We start from the raw sequence: 24,755 nt of genomic DNA on the forward strand, positions 1-24,755 counted from the left end.
GGCTTTCCCTGCTTCAAATGGCTTTTTTTCCTGTACAGGGTTTATGAGGAGCCACGGAGAACATTTTATTTCTGTGCTTTTCAGTTTACAGGGATGAACACCCCCTTCTTCCACAAGCCAGCCACGAGCCACTGAAAAAGTTTCTTCCTCCCGCTTTACAGTTTACAGGGCTTTGTTTCAAACTGCCTGCCCCTGTCATCCTTAAGCTGCCAAAATCTTATCATGTCCACAGTGAAATAGTCTGGGTAAATAATAGCTTCTATTCTGTAGAGGTTGATCCATTGTTATCTTTAAGAAGCCAAAAGTGGCTTTAGAAAACAAAACTTGCTGTGATTGCCATACAGAGACCCATTCATTCTACTGATAAGCACTTTGTGTCACATTTAAAAATTGTATCTAAAGTTTTGATCTTCACAATCTTCAACAGGTGGCATGAATGGAAGAGACAAGGTTGCTGTGATGAAGTGAAAAGAAACATCCAAACAGGTCATCATCCTGCAGCAGCTTGAGAAGGCAGAAAAGCAATGAGCCAAAGCTGCTGCTGACAGAACTTGAACTTAGTATTGGTGACAAACCATGCTCCAGTGCTGGAACCAGGACTCGTCAGAGTGCCAGATGGCTGTCAAGGAGCAAACTAACATCCTGTGTTCCATTCTGGAGCTGCAGAGGGATGCCAACCATAAGACTCATAATGCGGCCTCCATACCCTGTTGCCTGGCATCCACTCAATATGGCTCAAAACCCAACCCCCCACTGTGGACCCTGAATGTGTGGGGAGGGAACGGATGCCCTTGCACTCCATCCCCATGACCTGCCCCCACACTGCAAAAGGCATTCAACCACTCGTGATGCCAGGATTTCCTTCTTTTTCCTACTCCTTAACTCTCCCCTCCTCAAATAAAATAATCTTTTTGTGACTACGAGAGTGTTGTTTATTGGTTCACGCGGGATGGGATGCAGTTGGAGGTACTTTCATAAGGGCCAGGCTCACACTGGGGAGTGGTGGGTGGTAGCACAATAGTTAAATGCAGCAGATTCATGTGGCTGTCTGCTCATTCATAAAGCTATTTTTCTAAGCCTCCCAGATTGCTGTTACTTCTGCATATGCATTGGTAAATGCCCTTGTGTTCAGCTGTGCATAAGCACAGCTCAGGGCGTCTGCCTCTGCAACCCAGGCTGGAGTGAAATTTTCCTTCTTTGATTTGCAAATATTATGAAGAATACAGCATGCTAGCACCACGGTGGGTATGTTGGTTTAACAAAGGTCCACGCAGGTCATAAGGCACCTGAATCTGGCCAAAGGCACATTTCATTGCCATTCTACACTTGCTGAGTCTGTAGTTTGAAGTGATCCTGGCTGCTCTCCTGGGTGCTTGTGCATGACTTCATGAGCCAAGGGAGCAGAGGGTAAGTGGGGTTGGCAAGTATCACGATGGGAATCTTCCTATTGCCAATCTTGATTTTCTGGTCTGTGAAGAAGGTCCCATCCTGGAGCTTTCTGTACGGACCTGAATTTCTAAAGGTGTGTGTGTTGGTAACCTTTCCCAACCATCCGTAGATGTTGCTGAAATGACTTTTGTGGTCCACCACGTGGAGAGGTACCCCTTGCGATTTATGTATTCTGACGCCAAGTGGTCTGGGCCCGGGATGGGGATTTGCATTCCATCTGTTGCCCCACCAGAGTTAGGAAACACCATGGCACCAAAGCTGTTTACTAGGTGCTGGACATTTCCCTGATTCATGGTCTTCCTCAGCAGCTGGCCACGGGTTGCCCTGGCTAGCTGGATCACTGCAACCCCCACTGTAGATCTGCCCTCCATAAATTGATTTCCCATTGACTGGTAGCTGTCGGGCTGTGCATACTTCGACAGAGCAATTGCAACTTGTTTGTGAACTGCTAAAGCAGGTTTCATTTGGTATCACTGTGCTTTGGAGACAGAGGGGGTAACAGCAAATCGCAAAGTTCCATGAAAGTGGCCTTGTGCATGTGGAAGTTTTGCAGTCACTGTTTGTCATCCCAGACCACCAAAATGAAACCACTGTGTGATGGTTTCACATCTCCGGAACCAGCACTTCGCTGCAAGCAATGCATTTAGGGTGGCCAGCAGCTCTGCATTCCTATCCTCCAGTTCTTCAATATTGCCATCGGAATCATCTGCATCCATCTCATCCTCCTACTGGCTTTGTCTAATTAAATACTGCATGGCACTTCAGGTAGTGTCCATAACACACTGCAGTGACTCTAAGCTGTTTGGGATCTATGCTAGTGACCTGCAGTGGCATGAGCCACAGTGAGGCTTTGGGAGAATGGCAGGAAGAATGATGTGAAATTCCTTGGGCTGGCCATTTGGTTCCCAGGGTCAGAGTGGTCAGAGACATTGCACTTTGGGATGATATTGGACACCCACAAGTACTTGCAGCATGCTTTGTCACATAAGCCACTGGCACAAAGACTCAGAATGCAGCAGGGCAACAGGCACTGTGAGGTAGATACCCACAATGCATTGCTAACTCAGTTGAATGTGGATAAACCAATGGAGCCACACTTTGTTGACTTTCTGGACATTTGCAAACAATCATCTTCAACTTTATAAATTCTAGCAGTAAAATGTCAACTTAAAGAAATCGGACTTTATTTTGTAGTGTAAATGTAGCCTTAGCTTATTAAGCTTAGCTGTTGTGTTGTTTTATTTTCATTAGTGACTTACTTAGATCTGTCTGTTATCACTTGCAACTGCTTAGATCCAACTTCTTGTATTTAATAAAATAATTTTATTTATTATTAGATCCAGTGTAAAGAATTGTTTGAGGGGGCATGGGAGAAGACAACAACAGTGCATATCTCTCTCTTATTGATAAAGGGAGTGAAGATCTCATGCGCCTGCTTTGTATAATTGTTTTATGCAGTTTAAGATGGATTTTTCTGGGGTATTGGTTCAATTGGGGCTGTGCATCTGGTTGCTGTGTCAAGTCCGTGTGACTGACCCTTCCCAGAGCTAATTCAACTCTTGCCTTTGCTGGGGGAGATGAGGTTTTGGCTCAGCAGGACAAGTGATTGGGTATCCCAGAGAACCAGTTGGCCATGCTCAGTGATAGGGTGAACCTATCAGGTAATAGTCTCAAGAGGATTTATAAAAACAACAAGAAGTCCAGTGGCACCTTAGAGACTAACAGGTATTTTCGAACATAAGCTTTCGTAGACAAAGACCCTCTTCAACAGATGCATGGATCTCTGTAACTGCATCCATCACAGTACTCTTATGCCTAATAAAATATTGGTTTCCAGCCCTTGTCAAGCTGACAGGCTGCAATTCCTTTTTCATGAGAGGTGACACACTATCTGCTCAGTGAAGAATGTCAGATATACTTCTCCACTGTTAGCCTCACAGATTCACTGTTTTTACTTATGAACAGGGATCCTCTCTTGCTGTTTGTTTCTTTCTGTAAATTTAAGCTCCTGCATCTCATAGTCTTTTCCTTTAATATCAGGGTCACTATGCCTTTTTAGGCGACAAATCTGAGGAACTCACTCAGATTGAAGTGACATTAGAGGAGGTTTTGGAATTAATTGATAAGCTGAATAGTAACAAGTCTCCAGGACCAGATGGCATTCACCCAAGGGTTCTGAAAGAACTCAAATGTGAAATTGCGGAGTTATTAACAGTGGTTTGTAACCTATCCTTTAAATCCACTTTGGTACCAAATGACTGGAAGACGGCCAATATAACACCAATATTTAAAAAAGGCTCTAGAGGAGATCCTGGCAATTATAGACCGATAAGTTTAACATCAGTACCAGGTAAATTAGTAGAAACACTAGTAAAGAGTAAAATTGCAAGGCACATAGAAGAGCACGAATTGTTGGGCAAAAGTCAGCATGGTTTCTGCAGAGGGAAGTCGTGTCTGTCTAATCTATTAGAATTCTTTGAAGGGGTTAATAAACATGCGGACAAGGGGCACCCAGTGGACATAATATACCTAGATTTCCAGAAAGCCTTTGACACGGTCCCACACCAAAGGCTTTTATGTAAATTAGGTGGTCATGGGATAGGAGGAAAGGTCCTTTCATGAATCGGGAATTGGTTAAAAGACAGAAAACAAAGGGTTGGAATAAATGGTAAATTTTCACAATGGAGGGGGGTAACTAGTGGTGTTCCCCAGGGCTCAGTCCTGGGACCGATCCTGTTCAACTTGTTCATCAATGATCTAGAAAATGAGGTAAGCAGTGAGGTGGCAAAGTTTGCAGATGACACCAAGTTGTTCAGGACAGTCAAAAGCAAAAGGGATTGTGAAGAACTACAAAAAGATCTCAGCAAACTGAGTGATTGGGCAGCAAAATGGCAAATGAAATTTAATGTGGGTAAGTGTAAGGTAATGCATGTTGGAAAAAATAACCCAAATTACACGTACTACATGATGGGGTCAAATTTAGCTACGACAGATCAGGAAAGGGATCTTGGAGTTATAGTGGATAGTTCTCTGAAGACATCCACGCAGTGTGCAGCGGCAGTTAGTAAGGCAAATAGGATGTTAGGAATTATTAAAAAAGGGATCGATAATAAGACGAAAGATATCATACTTCCCCTATATAAAACTATGGTACGCCCACATCTCGAGTACTGCGTGCAGATGTGGTCTCCTCACCTCAAAAAAGATATATTGGCATTAGAAAAGGTTCAGAAAAGGGCGACTAAGATGATTAGGGGCTTGGAAAGGGTCCCATATGGGGAGAGGCTAGAGAGACTGGGACTTTTCAGTTTGGAAAAGAGGCGATTGAGGGGCGATATGATAGAGGTATATAAAATCATGAATGGTGTGGAGAAAGTGAATATAGAAAAATTATTTACCTTTTCCCATAATACAAGAACTAGGGGACACCAAATGAAATTGATGGGTAGTAGGTTCAAAACTAATAAAAGGAAATTTTTCTTCACACAGCGCACAGTCAACCTGTGGAACTCCTTGCCCGAGGAGGCTGTGAAGGCCAGGACTCTATTAGGGTTTAAAAAAGAGCTTGATAAATTTTTGCAGGTCAGGTCCATAAATGGCTATTAGCCAGGGATAAAGTATGGTGCCCTAGCCTTCATAACAAGGGCAGGAGATGGATGGCAGGAGATAAATCACTTGTCTTCTGTTCTCCTTCTCTGGGGCACCTGGCATTGGCCACCGTCGGCAGATGGGATGCTGGGCTTGATGGACCTTTGGTCTGACCCAGTATGGCCATTCTTATGTTCTTATGTTCTTATGCAAATAGACTACTGCTCTTATACAGTGGATAGTATATAACAGGGCTTATCAACCTGTGGTCCATGGGCCCCTTGTGGCCCAATAAGCACACAGCAGCAGCCTGTGTAACATCTCAGGGCTATATGCACTGCATATGTATTTTGTGGATGTGGTCTGCATAACAAAGAGAAAGTATTTATATCTCACAGTGGTACATAGGTTGAGAACGTCTGGTATAGGATGACTGGATAGGGATGTAAGTACATCTGTTACTCCTGCCTACAAAGAACCTGACTGAGGCATGTCATCTTCTGGTGATCTGCTTTATCTTAAGAGCATAATTTACAGTATAGATGATTTCTGAAATATTATCCTGATATACATTTGAAAACCATTGTGGTGACTAATGTGATACTGGCTCTTTGTAGAAAGTTCACCAAAGGGTAGCAAGTGAGCTATTATGCATATATCTGATTTGAGGGATCCATGTAAAAGTCTCTGCACCCTGTCACTCTCTCCCTCTGCCCTGAGAAATAACATTCAGAGGTTCCAAAGTGACCTGCTATAACTCATTTATCCATCCTCCACTCTCCATGTAAAGTTTTGGACTGTATTAACAATAAGGTGTTTATATTCAAGTCATTTTGGTTTGAACTACATCTCAACCATGTTCTGATTTCAAAGAGATACAAGGTAGTACATTTGAGCACTCTGGCTGGGTGATGTAAGAAGTCAGAGTTGTATGTGATCACCACTGTCAGCATCACAATCCATATTTCCTCAGATTTCATCTCAGTGATTCTATACATACTGTACATTGAAGAAGGCTCCCTAAATGAAGCCCTGGATGGGATGACTTTTAGGGAAGTGGAGCCAGTTGAGAACCCTGAGCCATTTAAATCAGACCTATCTGCTATTGCATGGGTCCATAGGCAAATTGGTCAACATCTAATGATCACTAGTGTCCAAAGCAGCAATTAGAGCTAATAATATTAGCATGGACTCGTGAGTTTCATCTGTTGCCATAAAGAGGTTATCTGCCATGAAGAGAGGGAAAGTCAAATGGTGCCTAGGACCCTTAGGCAGAGCCAGACCACCAAGTACAAACTCTTGTCCCTAGCCTTTCATCTCCACTGGGATTCGGCTTCCCTTGCTCCTGCTTCACAACTGCAGTTTAGTTGGGACATTCAAATCACAGCTCTGTTTCTGCACACTGATGATAACAACATTTTAATATCCTTGTACCCCATAACAAAGTGACTTGCAATCCAACACCATCCAAAAAAGAAATTTGGGTAAAGCAGCTCCATCATGCTGCTCACCTAAGCCAAGTGGGCATGTCTATGCAAGCAAGGTTGGTTGCGGAAGTCTTCTTCCCAGATTTACCACTAGATGTTGGGGTAGAACTCATTTAAGACTTTGCTTACACAACCAAACAAAGTTGATATCCTGAAATTAAGTAACCTATATGTTTATGTAATTTAGGTTTGTGATACTCAAGTCATTAAATAACTAGAAATTAGGAAGGACAAGTCAGATATGGAGGGATAGTGATAGACTGGTGTAATGGTAGAATTCTAGAGTGTGGCTATTGCAATATAATTCTGTGCTTACATTCTTGGATGTGTCCTTGCTGCGGAAGGGATAGTAAAACCCTAAATTATTTGTCTGTGAAGAAAAGTCTGTGGTTCTAGTACTACTTGTTCAGATCTCACGATGTATGTTTTCATGATGCCAATAACCTATTTGCATAATTTGCTGTCTCAGCTTTTGTTCCCCTTTGCTGTCTGCTACTCTGACACATAATCGCCTCCTGCATTAAATATTTTTCCTTCTTAATCTCCTTTCTCTTAATTAAAAGAACAGGAGTAGTGTTTCAAAGTGTCCTTGAATTTCCTCTGTATGGTATACTGCTGCTGTCTCCCCGTCATCCAGAAGTAGAAAGTCAGAAATATATGCATAATGCATGTGCAATATCTTCCTTGGAAAATAACTACATAGTACATTCAAGTTCAACCTCTTAAATCCAGAAGTCTCTCATCCGGTAATATCCATTGTCCAGTATGGCTGCAGATGTTGCAGGACCAGAGAGTCCCAGGACTGGGGCAGGAGGTACGTCAGTAAGGTAGGGGCTGGGGCCATAGCTGTGGCCGGCAGCCTGGCCTGGGCCAGAGCTGGAACCTCAGCTGGCCCTGCTGTAGCCCTGAGGGTGGAGAGGAGTAGAGCCCCTGCTGGAGTGCGGGGCTGGAGTCAGATCCCCTGCTGGAGGAGGAAGAGAGAAGCTGGGGAGTGGAAGCCAGTGGGTCCAGGGGGTTGGAGAACCAGTGGTGACCACTAGGACCCTGGTGGCTGGAAAAATGATAGGGAGAAGCAGGGCTAGGAGGGCGTGGAACTGGCAGGAAGCTGACCAGGGAACTGTGGACAGGAACAAGCTGGGGAGCTGTAGGGCTGGGAAGCCATAGGCCAGGGAAGATGCTAAGGAATCAGCTGGGGTGTTGTGGGGCTGGGAGCCAGACAGGAAACTGAGACCAGGAAGCCATGAGCAGCCAGGGAATCGTGGGGGATGGGAAGCGAGCTGGAGGGCTAGGAGGGGATCCCCAAGGGCATTGACCACACCTCATCCAGCAAAATCCCTTGTCCGGTACTGCTCAGGTCCTGAGAGTGCCAGATGAGGGAGGTGCAGTCTGCATATATATATATTTTCAAAACTTTTCTATCTGCTTATGTAGTGTAGTGGCCAAGTAAAATAGAGAAATTATTTAAAAACATTGTCTTAAAGGCAGAGAAACAATAGGATGGAAGCAGCATAGAAAGCAGCAGTGGAGTGGACTAGAAAAGAACAAGGAGAAGACATTATTCAGCTCGCACACAGCTTCCTGTGTTCCTCCACACTTTTGCCTCAGAAAAACTGACTTGCTTCTGGGTGTAAGAGAAACCCTATCTGGGAATGTTTTGAAGAAATTTGCTCCCTGAGTTAAAAAGGGAAACATGTCAAGTGTAAGCAGAACAAGAAGGAAACTCAGGGCCTAGATGCAAGCATGAAACATCTTAAGGAAAAGTTCTTATTGGGAGAAAATGATGTTATGACTTAATGGATCAACTGGTTACTAATTTAAATAATTAACTTTGCAATGCATCATTCTTCAATACCCTCTCTATGCATTTTAGTATAAGTGATCTGACAAGTAAATTCCCAAGTTGTTTGCTGTGTTGGATGTTGCTTAGAAAGAAAAAAAGTTTAGCGTGATTAATCCTTATGGTTTGTTTAATTAGCTAACTGTGTGTAGAATCTATCACTCAAGTATACTACACAGAAAGCGGCAGAAAGAGAAATCAAGAGTTGCCAGTTTCCTCTGTTGTTTTCTTATTTTATGTTACTTAATACATGCTGCTTATTTTGGAACATCATGACCACAGATCATAACGGCGGTGCCATGAGTCCATTCCAAATTTTACTTCATCGTAACTCAGCTTTTTCCAAGGGATACCCATTCTATACTTGTTTTCTCATAAAACCCAGAAGTTCCAGTGAGTTCAGTGGAGCTTACTCCGAACTTAAGTTCACTCTAAGCAGTCAGTCCTAGCTTTTTCGGTAACTTGAGTTAAATCAATGACATTTTTTGTGATTTAAATCAGTGATTCAAATTGCCTTCATTTAAACCAATCCACCCTGGATAGGCAAAAAGTTTTTGTGTAGTCATCACACACAGTTATAGGAATGCTTTGAGGAAGGCAGTGGCAGTGAAGTCTGTGTGGCTTTACAGCATAACAAGGGAGTTGAAAATGGTGAAATTATAGATTGGGCTGAGGTAATACAAAGCAAGTTGTGCCAATTCTCGGAAGTATGACTGAGATTCCCACAGCCTCAGATGTGGAGAGGTTGTGGGAATGGAAGACATCAAAAGTCCTTATTTTCTGTAGACAGGGACCCAGTGGAGAAGTTGGATGTCTGAGAGAGTGATTGTCATGTACAGAGTATCTGTCCTAATTCCATGAATCAGTTAGTAGCAATGAACTGAATATACTGTTTTGTTGTCTTGTTTTTGATCTTTTTACTCAGCATTGGTGTCATCCTTTTAACTCATGGCAATAAATAGATTTTTAAATAAAGCTTGTTCTGTTTTTAAACTTAGCATGGCCTAATTGCTATTTTGGAGCTATTGTCAGCACATGGTAAACACAGCCAGTATAAATACAGAGATCCCCGAAGTCAGACATGTTTGTGGATATATTTCATGCATTTTTCATCATGTCCAAAACAATGGCAAGCCTATGGTTGTAGACGAGAGACGTTCCATATAGATGAACTCATTGTTTCACATTTTTATGTCCTCACAACAGACTGGGCAACTTTCAGGTTAACTGCTGGATTATATGGTTACAATCACAGTAAGCAAAATTTGTGAAGATAATAGCTAGTACAAGAATTTTGCTGTCTCACAGAAATGGATTCTGGGTATTCAGATATTTGTAGTGCAACTGTTGAGAGTTATAAAACATATTCTGTTGCCACAGGCACATATGCCTACTGAACTATCTAATTAGTAGATAGCATTGTGTTCACATAGAAACACAATATACTGCATTATGAGATTGTTGCATGGTTCTTAGTGTGAACATGTGCCATTTCACATGGTTACCTTTGAGAATGAGAGCTACAAGTTCATAAATAGAACTGGCGTTTGATGAATATTTTATTGTTACAGAAAAAGCATTTTAAATTCAAGATGCCACCTAATTTAGATTGGAAGAAGCTTATGAGGATTGATGCTGATGTTCTGCCTCGTCAAGAAGATCTGGCAGATAGTTTGCTTGAGACTGTATCCAAGGTACTTTAAGTGAACTTTAATACTTTTATTTATTCTTTAATTAACTAGTATAATATGTATGTAGTGTTAAGTGTGTGTACTTAATCTTCTTGATGCTTAATTAAACCATATTCTTGTCTATATTTCTTTAGGTTGAAGGAAATGACTTAAAAGATGAAGATCCTGAACACGTTTTACATCTTTTTAAAATTACACAGTCACTAATGAAGGTTTGTATTTATTTTTAAGAAACAACATGACTTTTAAAAATGCATGCATGTGTTTATTTTTAGGTACAATATTCGTTTCCATTTTCAAGTGAAAGCTTTTTTTGTTGTACATCTCCAAACATCTAACTCTCAGGGCTGTGTTTACTCTAGAGAGGTAGAGAGGTTTGTTGACAGAACTGTCAGGGTGGTCAAACACAGGAATAAATTGCCTAGGGAGGTTGTGGAATCTCCATCTCTGGAGATATTTAAGAACAGGTTAGATAAATGTCTATCGGGGTGGTGTAGACTGTACTTGGTCCTGCCATGAGGTTAGGGGGGCTGGACTCGATGACCTTTCAAGGTCCCTTCCAGTCCTAGTATTCTATGATTCTGTGAATTATTTCTGTTATTGCCATTTCAGGAATGTAGCTTTCCCCTCTCCCCCACGTGAAGTCACAGGAGTTGTTATGCAAATTTACAGAACACCATAGAATCATAGGACAGGAAGGGGTCTTGAGAGGTCATCAAATCCAGTCCCCTGCACCCATGGCAAGACCAAGCACCATCTAAACCATCCCTGACAGTTGTTGGTCTAACTTGATCTTAAAAATCTTGAATCATGGAGATTCCACAACCTTCCTGGGCAACTTATTCCAATGCTTAACCATTCTGACTGGAAGTTTTTCCTGAAATCCAGCCTAAACCTCTTGCTGCAATGTAAGCCCATTGCTTCTTATCATATCCTCAGAAGTTAAGGGAATAATTTTTCACCTTTCTCCTTATAACAGTCTTTTAAGTACTTAACAAGTTATCATGTTACCTCTCAGTCTTCTCTTTGAAAGAAATGGGTTTGTTTAGTCTGGAAATCTTCCCTCATAGGCCATGTTTTAATCATTTTTATTGGTCTTCTGTGGAATTTCTCCAGTTTGTCTGCATCTTTCCTGAAATGTGGCACCAAGCAATGGACACAATATTCCAGTTGATGTCTAATCAGCATGAAGCAGAGCAGAATTTCTTCTCGTTTTTTTACATATAGCACTCCTGCTGATACATCCCAGAATGTTTGCTTTTTTTGAAACAGTATTAACTGCTGACTCATATTTAGCTTGTGGCCCACTAAGACCTCCAGATCTTTTTCCACAGTACTCCTTCCTAGGCAGGCATTTCCCATTTTGAATATTTGCAACTGATTGTTCTTTCCTACTTTGCATTTGTCCTTATTGAATTTAATGCTGTTTACTTCAAAACTGTTTCTCCCATCTGTCCAGATCATTTTGAATTATAATCTTATTCTCCAAAGCACTTGCAACCACTCCCCACGTGGTATCATTTCAAAACTTTGAAAGTATACTCTCTATGCTGTTATGTAAATTACTGATGAAGATGCTGAACAAAACCAGACCCAGAACTGATCCCTGTGGAACCCCATTTTTATGCCCTTCCAACTGTGAACCATAGATAACTTCTCTCTGAGAACAAGTATCAGAGAGGTAGCTGATTAGTCTGTATCTTCAAAAACAGCAAGAGTCCTGTGGCACCTTATATCCTAGCCAGCTAGTTATGAACCCACCTTGTAATAGCTCCATCTAGATTGTATTTCCCTAATTTGTTAATGAGAAGGTCTTGTAAGACTGGATCAGATGACTTATTAAAGACAGATACACCACATCTACCATTTCGCTGCATCCACAAAGCTTGTTACCCTGTCAAGGGAAGCTGTCAGGCATGTTTGACAAGATGTGTTCTTGACAAATCCATGCTATTACATATTACCTTGTTATTTTCTAGATTAATGGTTCTCAGACTTTTCAGCATCAAGCCCCCCTTTTGATTTTTGAGAAACCCATATGCCCCCCTCCTCTTCTTTACCATCATCCAACCCCTGCCTTTAACAGAAAAATTAATTCGTAATTTAAAATAAACAAAAAACTTGATATAAAAATGTTATTTAAAGTTAAAATTAAGTACAAATAGTTTTTCTTGGCCCCTTGTTGGTGCCTGGTGCAGCCCCAGCTGGCCAGCTGCCTGAGCCCTGTGCCAACCACCAGAGCTGCCTGCACCAGCTGCCTGCCAGCCTGAGCCCTGCACTGCTGTGTCTAGCCACCTGTCCATGAGCTGCCGGGGCCCCGTGCTGCTGGGGCCAGCCACGCACCTGAGCTCCATGCTTCTAGATGCCTGACCACCAGCCTGAGCCACTCGAGCCCTGCGCTGCTTGGGCCAGCTGCCCACCTACCAGCCACCCGAGCCCCGCGCTGTGGGGCCAGCCACCCAAGCACTGTGAGCCCTCCTGCCTGAGCTCCTCCCCTCCCCCAAAGCCAGGCACCCCTACCCCCCACTCTCACGCCATCCCCCTCTCCTGAGCCAGGCACCTCCGGCTCCTTATCTAACCCCATCTTCCTCCTCCTTCCCCTCCCCTCCCCAAACCACAGTCACCTTTGCAGGAGGCAGCCAGGCCCACGTGGGTCTTTGCCAGCTGCCTGCTTTTTATAGCGGCTGCGCTGGGTTGCCCACATAAAATGGCAGGGGCGGAGAGATGGAAGCAAAGGCCAGCTTTTTCTTCAGGAGGGCAGAAAGATGGGGGTGGGGCTGGGTCACCTTGTGCCCATCCTCCCTCCTTCCCCCCCCTGAATTTCTTCATGCCCCCTAGTTTGGGAAACCATGTTCTTGATGTTTGCACATTAATTCCTTAATTATTTGCTCCATTATTTTTCCTGGTATGGAAGTTAAACTGACTTGTCTGTAATTCATTGGGTTGTCCTTATTTCCTTCTTTTATATATGGGCAAATATAGGTGCCCTTTTCTGTTCTTTTGGATTCTCTCCTGTCTCGCACAACTTTTCAATATAATAACTAATGTTATCCTCAGTTAGCTCCCGAGTAATCTCGGATACATTTCATCAGGTCCTGGTGACTTAAAGATATCTGACTTGTCTAAGTAATTTTTATTTATTTTTCTCCCGTTTTAGCTTCTGATCCTACCCCATTTTCACTGACATTCACTGTGTTAGGAATCCAGTTGCCATCAACCTTCTTTTAAAAATCAAAACAAGTATGTCTTTAAGCATCTCTGCCATTTCCACATATCCTGTTGTTGTTGTTCTGTTATCGTACCAAGATCAAGACCACGAAAAATAATCATAATTGATGGCTATTTTATTATTAAAGAGAAATTTTATAAAATTCAATCATCCCTCTCCACTCTGCTGGACCTACACCACTGCAAGTGCCGGAGGACATGCCATCCCCCTGCTGCCCTCCTCTGTAGGCACTGACACCCACTGCTCCCATTGGCCAGGAATTCTGGCCACTAGCAGCTGCAGGAACAGTGCCTTCAGGTGAGTGCAGGGTAGCGTAGGTTGTGCTGTGTCACTTGTTCCCTATCACTACTACCAAAAAGGGGGCTGCCCCAGCCCTGATTCCCCTTCCACACTTAGTCCCTAATTCCTTCCCAGGCCCTGCACCCCTGCCCTGGCCTTGAGTCTCCTCCTGTTCCTTAAGTCCATAACTCCCTCCTAGACTTCATAAAATCCCAAGCCTGAGCACCAGCCTTGAGCATGCTCCAGCACTCTAATTCCTGCTGAGACCCTGCAATTTCACCTTATAACCTTGGCCCACCTCCAGCACCCCAAGCCCTTTGGCATCAGCCTGGAGCTCCACTCCTGTACCCCAAACACCTTATTGCAACCCAATCCCATAGTCCACATTGCTAGTCAGAGCCCTCACCCCCCTCACAACCAACCTCCTGCATCAACTTGCATCTCCTTCTTGCACTCTGAATGCTTAATTTTTGGCCCCACAAAATCTAATAGGCCTGTCATCCCCAAAGTGTTAATCCAGCCCTGACTGCAAGTAAGTTGAGTAAGGTTTCTTTTTTTTTCTCTTTTTTTGGTTTGTTAGGTTTCTTTTTTGTTTTGGGGGCGGGGGGCTTTTTTGCTTGTGTTTGGCTCCTGACTGGCTTTTCTGTGGATTGACAGTCCTTGACAGAAAAGGGTTTCTGATCCTGGATTAAAAGTTAGGAAACAAAAGGAAGGAATAAATGATCAATTTTCAGAATGGAGAGAAGTAACTATATCTCGCAGGCGTCTGCACAGGGATTGGTCTTATTCAACATTCATAAATGATTAGGATAAAGGGGAGGCAAAATTTACAGATGATAAAAAACTACTTGATAAAGACCCAGGCTGATTGCGAAGACAGATCATTCACAACTGAGTGACTGGAAAACGAATGGCAGATGAAATTTAATCTTAACAAAAGCAAAATAATGCACTATGGTAAATGTAATCCCAGCAATACATACACAATGATGAAGTCAAAATTAGTTGTTCCAGCTCAAAAATGAAATCTTGGAATCGTTGTGGATATTCACAGAAAACATCGCTCCATGTGCAGTGGTAGTCAAAAAAACCCAGCAGAATGTTGGGAGTCATTAAGAAAGAGATACATAATGAGAGAGAAAATATATTTTTGTCTCTTTATAAATCCAAGGTACTACACGCACAGCTTGAATACTTTGTGCAGATGTGGTTGCCCCATCTCAAAAAAGATATATTGGAATTGAGAAAGGTTCAGAAAAGGGCAACAAAAATGATTAGGGATATGGAATGGCTTCCATGTGAGGAGAAAGTTATGATACTGGGACTTTTCAGCTTCTAAAAGAGACAGCTAAGAGGGGCTATGGTTGGGGTCTATGAGATCGCTACTGGTGTATAGAAAATAGATAAGGAAGTGCTATTTACTCCTTCCATAATAAAAGAACTAAGGTTCACAAAATGAAATTAATAGGCAGAAGGTTAAAATCAAAAGGAATTATTTCAACTCACAGCGAACCCATGGAAGTCCTTGTCAGAGGATGTTGTGAAGACCAAGGCAATAACAGGGTCCAAAAATGGAGGAGATAAATTCGTGAAGGCTTGGTCTGTCAATGGCTACTAGGATGGACAGGGATGGTATTCCTAGTCTCTGTTTGTCGGAAATTGGAAATGAATGACAGGGAATGGATCACCTGATAATTACCTGTTCTGTTCATTCCTTCTGGGTCATCTGGCACTGGCTACTGTTAGAAGACAGGATGTTGGGTTAGATGGATCTTTGGTCTGACCCAGTTTGGCTGTTCCTATGTTGTCCATTTCTCAGTTTCCTCATGGGCCACAACTGAGACACCAAATTCAGGACAAACTACTGAGCAATAGGGCAGATATACCCCCAAAGTGCTGTTGGTTATTCTCATACGATATATCAAACCAGTAACAGAAGTAAACTTCTCTTTCACCACATTGGCTAACAGGAAGTCGTGAAAGCAGTTTCCTGAGGCTTTCCAGTCTTATATCACCATTATAAACACTGGATTCAGAGTTGACTGGCTGTTTACAACCAATTTCCTCAAATAATTTTTTCTGATTCCAAAGGACCAATCACACACTCAGGTGAACATATAATTCAGATTTTACCAAGATATTACACTATTGCCAATTCTTTAGTATCTAAAATTTCAAGATTTATTTATAAACAGAAAGATGAGACTTACAATTGATTAAAGGAATCAAATACATACAGTAATTGGAAAGTTCTTGGTTCAGGCTTTTAACAGTGAAGTCAGAAATTGCTGTCTTCAGTCAAGTCTCGGGTTACTTCTAAATCATTGAAAGGCTCTCAACTCCTTTCTTAGAATGCTGCCATTAGGAAAAGCACAGAGGCTGAAGGAGGAAAAAGACTGTAGTATCAAAGAAGCAAAATGGTGGTGTTTCTAGAGCCTTTTGTAGGTTTTGCTGAGTGGAGGGAAATCATTTGTTCCAAATCAAGCCCTTAGCACACGTAGTGGAAAATTACAGTTAAGATTGGAGTATGAAGTCACATGTCCATGCATAATTTTGCTTTGACAGAGCAGAAGCCATTACCCACACACTAGTTTGAATGTTCCCAGGAAAAGTCCATTAGGTGCAGATGGGCATCTTCCATTGTGATCTAAGAGTTTCTTGATAAGCCATTCTACTTTAATAGTTCCTTCACAATATGCTGTCTGAATACCTCATGGGTCTTAACACAGGGGCCAATCATTTGAAATACAGGTACACAGCTAATAGTCATAACTTCAAATACAAAAATGATACATGAATGCAAATAGCATAATTGTATTCAGCAAATCATAATCTTTCCATAGGTACCATACATACCATATTTTGTGCAAGATTTGTTAAGTGGTTGCTACTAAGATATAAATGATGATGTTTTAATCAGATAAAACCACACTGCCCCCTGTTTCATAACCACACTTTTAAAGTCTTTATACCATACTATCTTATAGGTTATCATTGATATATTGACAGGGACTGTATGGACGTAGGGACTTTTCCTAAAAATTTCAGGGTTTGTGCTTTTGAGTATATACTACATTAGGTTTCTCTACTGGTTGTATAACTCCTGAGGAAAAATTCCTGGTGTGACCTAGTGAATAGAACATGTAGGTGGTACTCGGCGAGCACTTGGTTCTATGTCTGGCGCAACCACTGGTCAAGGTGATGTTAGTCACAGTACTTCACCTCTGTATCTGTTTCCTCTGTAAAAGGGGGATAAATTAAACCGGCATCCTTTGTAAAGTGGTTTGAGATCTATGGATGAAAAACAATATATAAGATCTGGATATAGTATTAGGTATTTCAAATTCCTAAAATACTCAATTCCTATGTGAAGGTGCATCTAGTGGCGGGGGGTGGGGGGGGAGGAAGGAAGTTGCTTCGATTAAAGAAAAGATTAATTCTCTTTTGTAAAAATTCCATTGGTTCTAGAATGAAACTTTGTGACGGTTATCACCATCTTGTAAATTAGCCAACAGGTAAATGTGGTTTCTTACTTTTTGTTAGATGAAAGCCCAAGAGGCAGAACTGGCTTTAGAAGAAGTTGAAAAAGCTGGGGAGGAGCAAGCCAAATTTGGTGAGCAACTCTTCCGAACAAGCGTTTTTTAAAAAACAGCTATGAACAACGTGACTTCATGCATGGCTAAAATACTAGGATTATAAAAGTATGGGTGGAATCCTCACCACATTAAAGCCAATGGCAAAATTTCTCCTGATTTTAGTAGAAACAGGATTTCACCCAATATTGATAATGGGAATGAGGATTGCTGCTGTTTCTGTAGTTTTCATAAGTATTTCCTTTGCTTAGATGTTTTGGATAACACAATGTTCCTATTTTTATTTCAACAGAAAATCAGTTAAAAGCTAAAGTTATGAAACTAGAAAATGAATTAGAGGTAAGTTAGTTTGTTTTTTTTAGCTAAATTAGTTTTTAGAGCTCCATTTATACTGTTTCCCTGTGGACTTGGGTGCAGCTTTTGACATTCTTTGAGTTTTATTTTTTTTTAGGGCGGAGAAATAAAAGGTGGTGGGTTTTCTGCTTGGATAACAAATTGTTGAAAAACTGGATATGTGTTCATGTTAGGGACTGATCAAAAGTGTAGAAATCAATTAAGAGATTTTCAATGTTTTTTTTTTCAGGCAGTTCAAGTAAATGAAAGAGATGACACCAGAATAGATTTTAAGCTGCAGATTGCAACTTTATTAACTTAACACAGGATAGAGAGGGTATATGTCTGCACCTTATCTCACATACCAGGCACATAACCAGGTCCAGCTCATCATGACAGGGCTCCCAATATCTAACCCAGCATTTCTTAAATTTCATTGTACTGTAGTCCCTGCCCCCCAACAATAACACTACTGCACAAACCAAGTATCCTGTGTCAATGTATAATCAGGGTTGGTGTTAAGGTCTGGCAAGAAGGGAAATTGCCACAGGACCCACAAAGCTAAGTTGCTTTGGCTTCAACCCTGTGTGGTGGGGCTTGCGTTTCAGATTTTTGCTTTGGGACCCAGCAAGTCTAAAGCAGACCTAGGCAACCCTATTAAAATGATCTTGTAAACCTGTAGTTTGGGAACTGCTGACCTAACCTGTAATCCTCTAGGCCCCTCAGCCTAGTCCCAAGATTTAGGTCATGTCTAAGTTCTTTAATGCTGACCCCCTGAATTGAATAGAAAGTACCAAGAAAAAGCCTCTGTCTGAAAGATTTCTGTTCTCATCTTCTGCGTATACGCCCAAGGCCCATGAGCATAAATCATGGGTCCCATTTACCTCTGGTAGGTATTAGCCTTTATCCACAGGACATCAACTGCAAATTGTGACAAAAGGCATATACTTATATTATCTTTTTAGTATATCAGACTTCTAAAGCCAATTATTTCTTACCCCCAGTGGAGCCTCCATGATACTGTGAGGAAACACAACTCCTTGCCTATCCTGCAGGGAGATAGGGCAGGGCAACCGAAGAGACAGGCTTGTGTAACATAGGGAAGAGTTTAAATTTTTAAAAGAGGGAATTATGAGAGCCATCTTGATACCAATCCTCCTCTCAGCTGGCCAGTAGGATGTAACACATCCAAAGAGGGAGTGGGGCCAGACTCTAGCCTGTGGTTTTTTTCCCTGCTGTTCTGGTGGGAGTGGTAAGTCCCCTCTTTTGGTCCAATCAGCAATATCTTCCCCGGCCTGCTTTGTTGGTGGGGAAGGGATTTGGGCTGAAGGGGGAGTGTACAGGTAGAGGGTCTCCTCCATGATTCCTCTTCTGTGGATACTGTATTATCCTTACTGCCCAACCATATGCTCCACTTTCCCCTCACACACAACGTGGACCGATTCATAAGGATTTGGATCAGATGCTTTAACTCTCAGTGAAAGCAAGTTTCTTTAACGTGCCTGCAAAAATTTGTTTCACATACATGAATGGTACTCACTGCTGAAATAAATGTATTTGTTGGGTGTGGTAATTAATTTCAGTATTAATTTGGAATATGTAACAACTACAGTAAACTCTTTCCTGTCCATCATTCTATCATCTGGAACTCTCAAATAATAGGTGTTTTAACCATAGATAAATTTTAGTTATGTTTTCCATAAGTACAGTATAGTGAAAGTAAATACAAATACATACAGCAAATACAGTATAAATTTGCAGCGTACAGTACTACTGTTGTTGGTAAATAAAATGCACTGAATATATTTTTGTTTGTTTCTTAATATCTAATCTTGTTTTTCTTTAGTGTTATGCATTGTATACCTCTCTATTATCCAGAATATTTGAATATCCAACAACCTCCTGGTCCCAAGACTGCCAAATATGCGAGTTTACTGTATATATCTGGGTTATGCACTGAGTGTATGAAGATCTCTAGGAAGATTTTTATTTTAATACCTTTAGAAATTTGTGCTCCAGTGATTTTTGTAGCTACTAAAACATTAGATGGAAGCATCACTTATTGTCTTGTTTTTCAAACTGTATGCAAAGGTTGATTGTTATCTCCATGCAAATAAATTTGTCTTACTAGCTGCCTCGCATTTTTAATTTGAAGAAGAAAATGGACATTTTATTAATTTGTAATATTCCTCTAAGATGGCACAGCGAGCTGCTGGTGGTCGTGATACTCGTTTTTTGCGTGATGAGATCCGTCAACTGGAAAAGCAATTGGAACAAAAAGACAGAGAATTAACAGATATGGAAAAGGAGCTAGAAAAAGAAAAAAAAGTTAATGAACAGGTAAGAAATATTTTACTCAATTGCACCAGTTGTCTCTGAATTTGTTACTCGTGGGCTAATGTTCTCGACTGAGGAGTTTGGAGGTGAGCCAATGTTGTTGTTGCAGTTTGCAAGTTGAAGCTCTGCCATTCAGCCGAGGCCACCAGATTTCTTGTCACCGTAAGTGGAACAATTTGGCAATTCAGTTTTTCCCAACCTTTTGTTTAGAAACCATAAATTTTTTAGATGAATTATGCCCTGCCTTTTCACAGCCAGCAGACCCTGGTTGTAATAAGGTATGATGCTCAAAGTCAAACCAGTCAGTCAGATTTCCACCCTGCATAGAGGAGATGTCACTCTAACACAGAACAGTCCAATCAAGAGCATTTCAGTTGAGAAGGTAAGGATGAGAAGGTGTGCAACCAGCTCAGTGGCTGAGTTCATCAAGAGATCTGGACTGAGGAGGGAGAACCCTGAAAAGATGGTACCCCTCTCCCAGATACGAAAATGGGTCCTCAACTTCCTAGGGATGGAAGTAAGCCTTTACTCAGTTTTCTTTTCTTACACTATAAATTGAGGACATTTCAATAATACTCAGGATAGGTCCTTCAAACTGCAGAAACTCCATGTGCCAAATGGCAAAAGCAAATTGTATCCTTCCCAAGGCAGTAATTACCTTGTTTGAGGAGCAAGTGATGGGCCTGCCTCTCTATCCCCACCCCCTCACTTATCCACAGGTTGAATCCATATTAGGAGCACTTTAGTCAGACAGTGACCAGAACAGAGGCACTGGAGGACTGTATTCACCATGAACTGCACTTCCAGTACTGAGTGGGAGTAGGGAGTACAGAGGGGTAAGTGAGAAATGCCTTCTAGTGTTCAAAATTATTCTGATTGCATGAGCAACTTTGTACCATTCAAGTCTTTACTGCTACAGTACTTGCTTGAGTGCTAGCCAGTATGGGGGAGTAGTCAGGCAACTTTTCAGGGTATATCTTTGGAGCCGGAAGCAGCAGGCCTCCCAGACTGGGTCAATGCCTTTGGGCTTGTGTTATTACACAAAAAATAGTTGTGGCTTAGGCCCTAGCTTAGATTCTGAAGCCCTCCCAACACTCTGGACTTCAGAGCCCAGAATCCAGCCCAAGCTGCATCATCTCCATAGTTAGTTTTAATGTGGTAGCATGAGCCTGAGTTTGTCAAGACACAGGGGCAACGTCTACACTAGCAAGTTCTTTTGAAAAATTTTTCAAAAGAAGGGGTTCTTTCACAAGATTTTAGGGAGCATCTACACACACAACCTTTGCTTTTGAAAGTAAATCGAAAGAATATGGCCTTTCTTCCGAAAGTGCTCCTCCGCTCCTGTATCAGCAACAGCGCCTTCTTTCAAAAGATTTGTGTAGATGTTCTCTGGGCCACTCTTTTGAAAGAGCAGTCCTCCATGACTCTGGACAGCTGGCGTGCAGAGAAACTCTGGCCAGTGCGAGCGGAGCCCTTTGCTCCCTGTGTCCATCCGTGTTTGAAGATGCAGGGACCCAGAAACCCTGTGGCAGGAAGCTGAGTGCATGCTGGCATCAGCAAAGGCAGAAGTTTGCAGCAGCATGCCCTCGAATCAGCCCCAGAGCAGACAGAGCCACCCCACTACTCCAGTGGCCTGCTGCCAGGAGCCCTATGGCCCCCCGAGAGCCTCCCCACCAAGCCAGCTGAGAGCTCACAGGAGCCCACCCAAGGCACCAAAAAGTGGGCCTCATCGTGATCAGAGCCAGAGCTGCAGAACCTCCTTGGCCTCTGGGGGGATAACAAAGTTCTGCTTGAGACCACTGGCAGGTACTGGAACACTGCAACCTTCACCCGGCTTGCTGCCAGTGTGACCACCTGAAGGCAGCCTCGCTCCCTGCAACCCAGATCAAGTCAGGTCCAAAGTGAGGGAGCTATGGCAGGCCTACGTGAGGGCCAGGGACACGGCCAGCCACTCAGGGACAGCACCCACCAGCTGCCCCCACTATGAGGACTTGGACAGACTCCTCAGGGTCAAGGACACAGCCCATCCCCCTGCTGTGACGGTGCTGCACACCGTGGGCCCCAAGGAGGGATCCATTGATGGGATGCTCATAATTACCATCTTGCTGAGGTTGTGAAGCCTGGCACCCTGGACTGGGGCCTACGGTGAGTTTCTCGATGGACCCTCTGGTAGGTACACAGTGCATCGCACACCTTGGCACATGGAGGGACACAGCCCGGACGGCTGCCCCTGCCAACCCACAGAGATGGCTGATTGCGACACTCAGCACCCGCTTCTGTGGACAGCACCGTCAGCCACACACCCGGGGAGTGCAGGGTGAGCTGAGCACTCCTGGTATGTGCGCCACCCATGCAGGGACCCCTTACTGCCAGGGAACCGTCACCTCTGCAGAGGACTAAGGACCCCTACCCCCATCCCGGGACCCACTCTAACTCCTTGTACCCCCCCCCCCACCATCCCAGGAACCCCCTCACATTCTGGTGCCCCCAGCCCCTGTCCCAGGAACCCCCATTGTACATAGTTCCCTCATGTAAATAGCTGCAAGTTTGGTTTTCTCATTTTCCACTTGTTTTAGTTTCTTTGAGTAAAGTGATTTTGTTCTACAACCCTATGTCCCTCATTCTTGGCAGTGACATTCCAGTGACAGGTGGATGTGGCGTAGCAGTGCCTCTCCCTGGAGGAGGGTGAAGCCACCTGGTGCCAGGCGGTCTGCTGGGAGCTCATGGGGACCCTCCGGGAAGTGGTGGGCACATTCTGGGAGCTGCTGGCCTGGATGACTCCTCCCGCCACTCCTCCTGCCTCTCCCCCTCCCGCTGCCCCTCCTGCTGTTGCCCCACCCACCACCATCCAAGAGAGGCCCATGTTGCGGCCGATCTCCCAGCTGAGGTAGATCGCGGTCATACCTCCCCATCCTCCCCGCCCCATCCCAGATAGGCTGGGGACCCTCAACTGGTGGGGGTGGGGCGTGGATCCTGGGGATATCATGGGTTAAGGCCCTCTACCCCGCCCTGCAGTAAGGGCCCTCCATTTGGGCCACCCATGTCCCCTCCCCCATGTAAATAGTTTGTCCCCTTCCCCATGTAAATAGTGTGCCCCCCTCCTCATGTAAATAGTTCGATGTTATGTTATGTGTGTAATGCAAATAAGAACACTTTTTGGTTGTGCGTAATGTAACAGTTTATTTTGTCCAAATCCCCGCATGCAGTGTGCTTGTTGGGGTGAAGCACAGTGTGCAAGAGATGGTGATGGCGGGTGCACAAGGTGGAGGGGAGTGTGTGGGGAACCTGCTTCGGGTGGCCAGGCCAGTACTCAGTGGGGCCTCTGAGCGAAGTGCCATGTGTGGACCCCATCCTGGTGGACCTGGTGGCTAGGGGCAGCAGTCAGCTGTGGGTAGCCTGGACTGGACTTGGCCACCCACCCCTGCATGAAGGCCTGCCCCTTGCTCTTGATGTTATGCAGGGTGCAGCAGGCGCCCACCACCTGGGGGACATTCACGAGGTCCGCCTCCAGGTGGGCCAGGAGACAGCGCCACTGGCCCTTCAGATGCCTGAATGTGCGCTCCACCACGTTCTGGGTGTGGTTGAGCTGAGCGTTGAAGTGCTCGTGACTGGGTGTGGGGTGGCCCATATAAAGCCGCATGAGCCAAGGCTGGAGGGTATAGGTGGCATCTGCCACCGTGCCTGGTGAGATCTCCCTCTGGGGGAGGTATGTCCCTGTCTCCATGAGGCAGCACAGCCCGGAGTTCCTGAAGACCCACATGTCATAGGTGCAGCCAGGCCAGCCCGTGTAAATGTCCTGGAATCAGCCCTTGCTTTCTACCATGGCCTGCAGCACCACTGAGTGGTACCCTTTCCAGTTAATATACTGCCCTCCAATGTGTTCCACAGCGCGGATTGGGATATGGGTCCCATCGAGGGTGACCAAGTAGTTTGGGAACCCTAGCACCGCGAAGCCTGCAATGGCTGTGTCCAGTTCCCTGACGTGATCACTCTCTGGAGAAGCATCATGTTCAATGCACACACCACCTGCACAGGAGGGGGACACATGCACCCATGAGGGTGTGCGGGATATGCCAGGCCCATCCTGCCCCCCCCGCAGACCCTCCAAGCTTCCCCTTTCCCGGTCCCCCAGACTCTCCCAGTTCCCCCGGGACCCCTTTCCTGGGCTCCCCCTCCTGCTGTTGTGCGTGTGGCCCAGCCTTCCTTACCTCCATGATGATGGCCCTGACTGTGGCCTTGACCATGCAAAATTGGTGGCCCATGGAGTGGTAGCTGTCTGGAGTGGCCAGCTTCCAGACAGCTATCGCACCCCTCTTCTCAACAGGAAGGGCATGCCACATCTGGGTGTCCTGCTCGCTCAGGGAAGGGGACAGCCACTGGCATAGCTTGAGAAAGGTCTGTCTCCTCATCTGGAAGTTCTGGAGCCACCGTTCATCATCCCATTCCCCCGTGACAAAGTGCTCCCACCACTCAGAGCTGGTGGGGTAGCTCCACAGTCAGCGGGGCACCTGGGAGTGGGAGGGCACCAGAGGAACTGTGGGTTCGGGGTGTCCACAGCCGTGCCAGGAGGATGGCCCCGGGCAGCCTCCACTGCTGTGGCCAGCAGAGTGTCCAGCTGCTGCTGCTCCGTGAGTAGCCCAGTGGGGACTGGGTCTGTGGGGATTGTTGTTCAGGGCGAGGCAGTAGGCAAACAGACAAACAAATAGCCACCGAAGTGGTTGTGGCTTGGGAGAGGTGAGGGGCTGCCTCTCCAGGAGTGGGTTAGGGGGACACAGGCCCTCCCACTCCACCACATCCTAACCTGGGGCCCTAGCAACAGCTCGCGCTGTGAGCTGGGTAGTGGGAATCCAGGCCACACCACACTACTATGGGCTCAGGTGGAGCATTCCTTGGCCCACTTTCTCCCTCCACCTCCGCTGGTGTTTGGTCCAA

General features: G+C 44.3%; 1 protein-coding gene across 1 annotated transcript in view; it reads left to right on the top strand.

Annotated features, from left to right (window-relative positions):
* CEP290 (centrosomal protein 290) overlaps window positions 1-24,755 on the top strand; it is a 143,471-nt gene that overhangs the window by 5,786 nt on the left and 112,930 nt on the right. Inside the window, exons 2-6 of the mRNA XM_075012177.1 lie at window positions 9,933-10,055; window positions 10,187-10,264; window positions 17,104-17,173; window positions 17,446-17,492; window positions 19,683-19,826. Of these exons, the coding sequence (XP_074868278.1) occupies window positions 9,954-10,055; window positions 10,187-10,264; window positions 17,104-17,173; window positions 17,446-17,492; window positions 19,683-19,826 (441 nt within the window). The 5' untranslated portion in view covers window positions 9,933-9,953. The remainder of the gene's footprint in view (window positions 1-9,932; window positions 10,056-10,186; window positions 10,265-17,103; window positions 17,174-17,445; window positions 17,493-19,682; window positions 19,827-24,755) is intronic.

This window comes from Carettochelys insculpta, chromosome 1, assembly GCF_033958435.1.
Source record: "Carettochelys insculpta isolate YL-2023 chromosome 1, ASM3395843v1, whole genome shotgun sequence".
NCBI classification, from domain to species: domain Eukaryota; kingdom Metazoa; phylum Chordata; order Testudines; family Carettochelyidae; genus Carettochelys; species Carettochelys insculpta.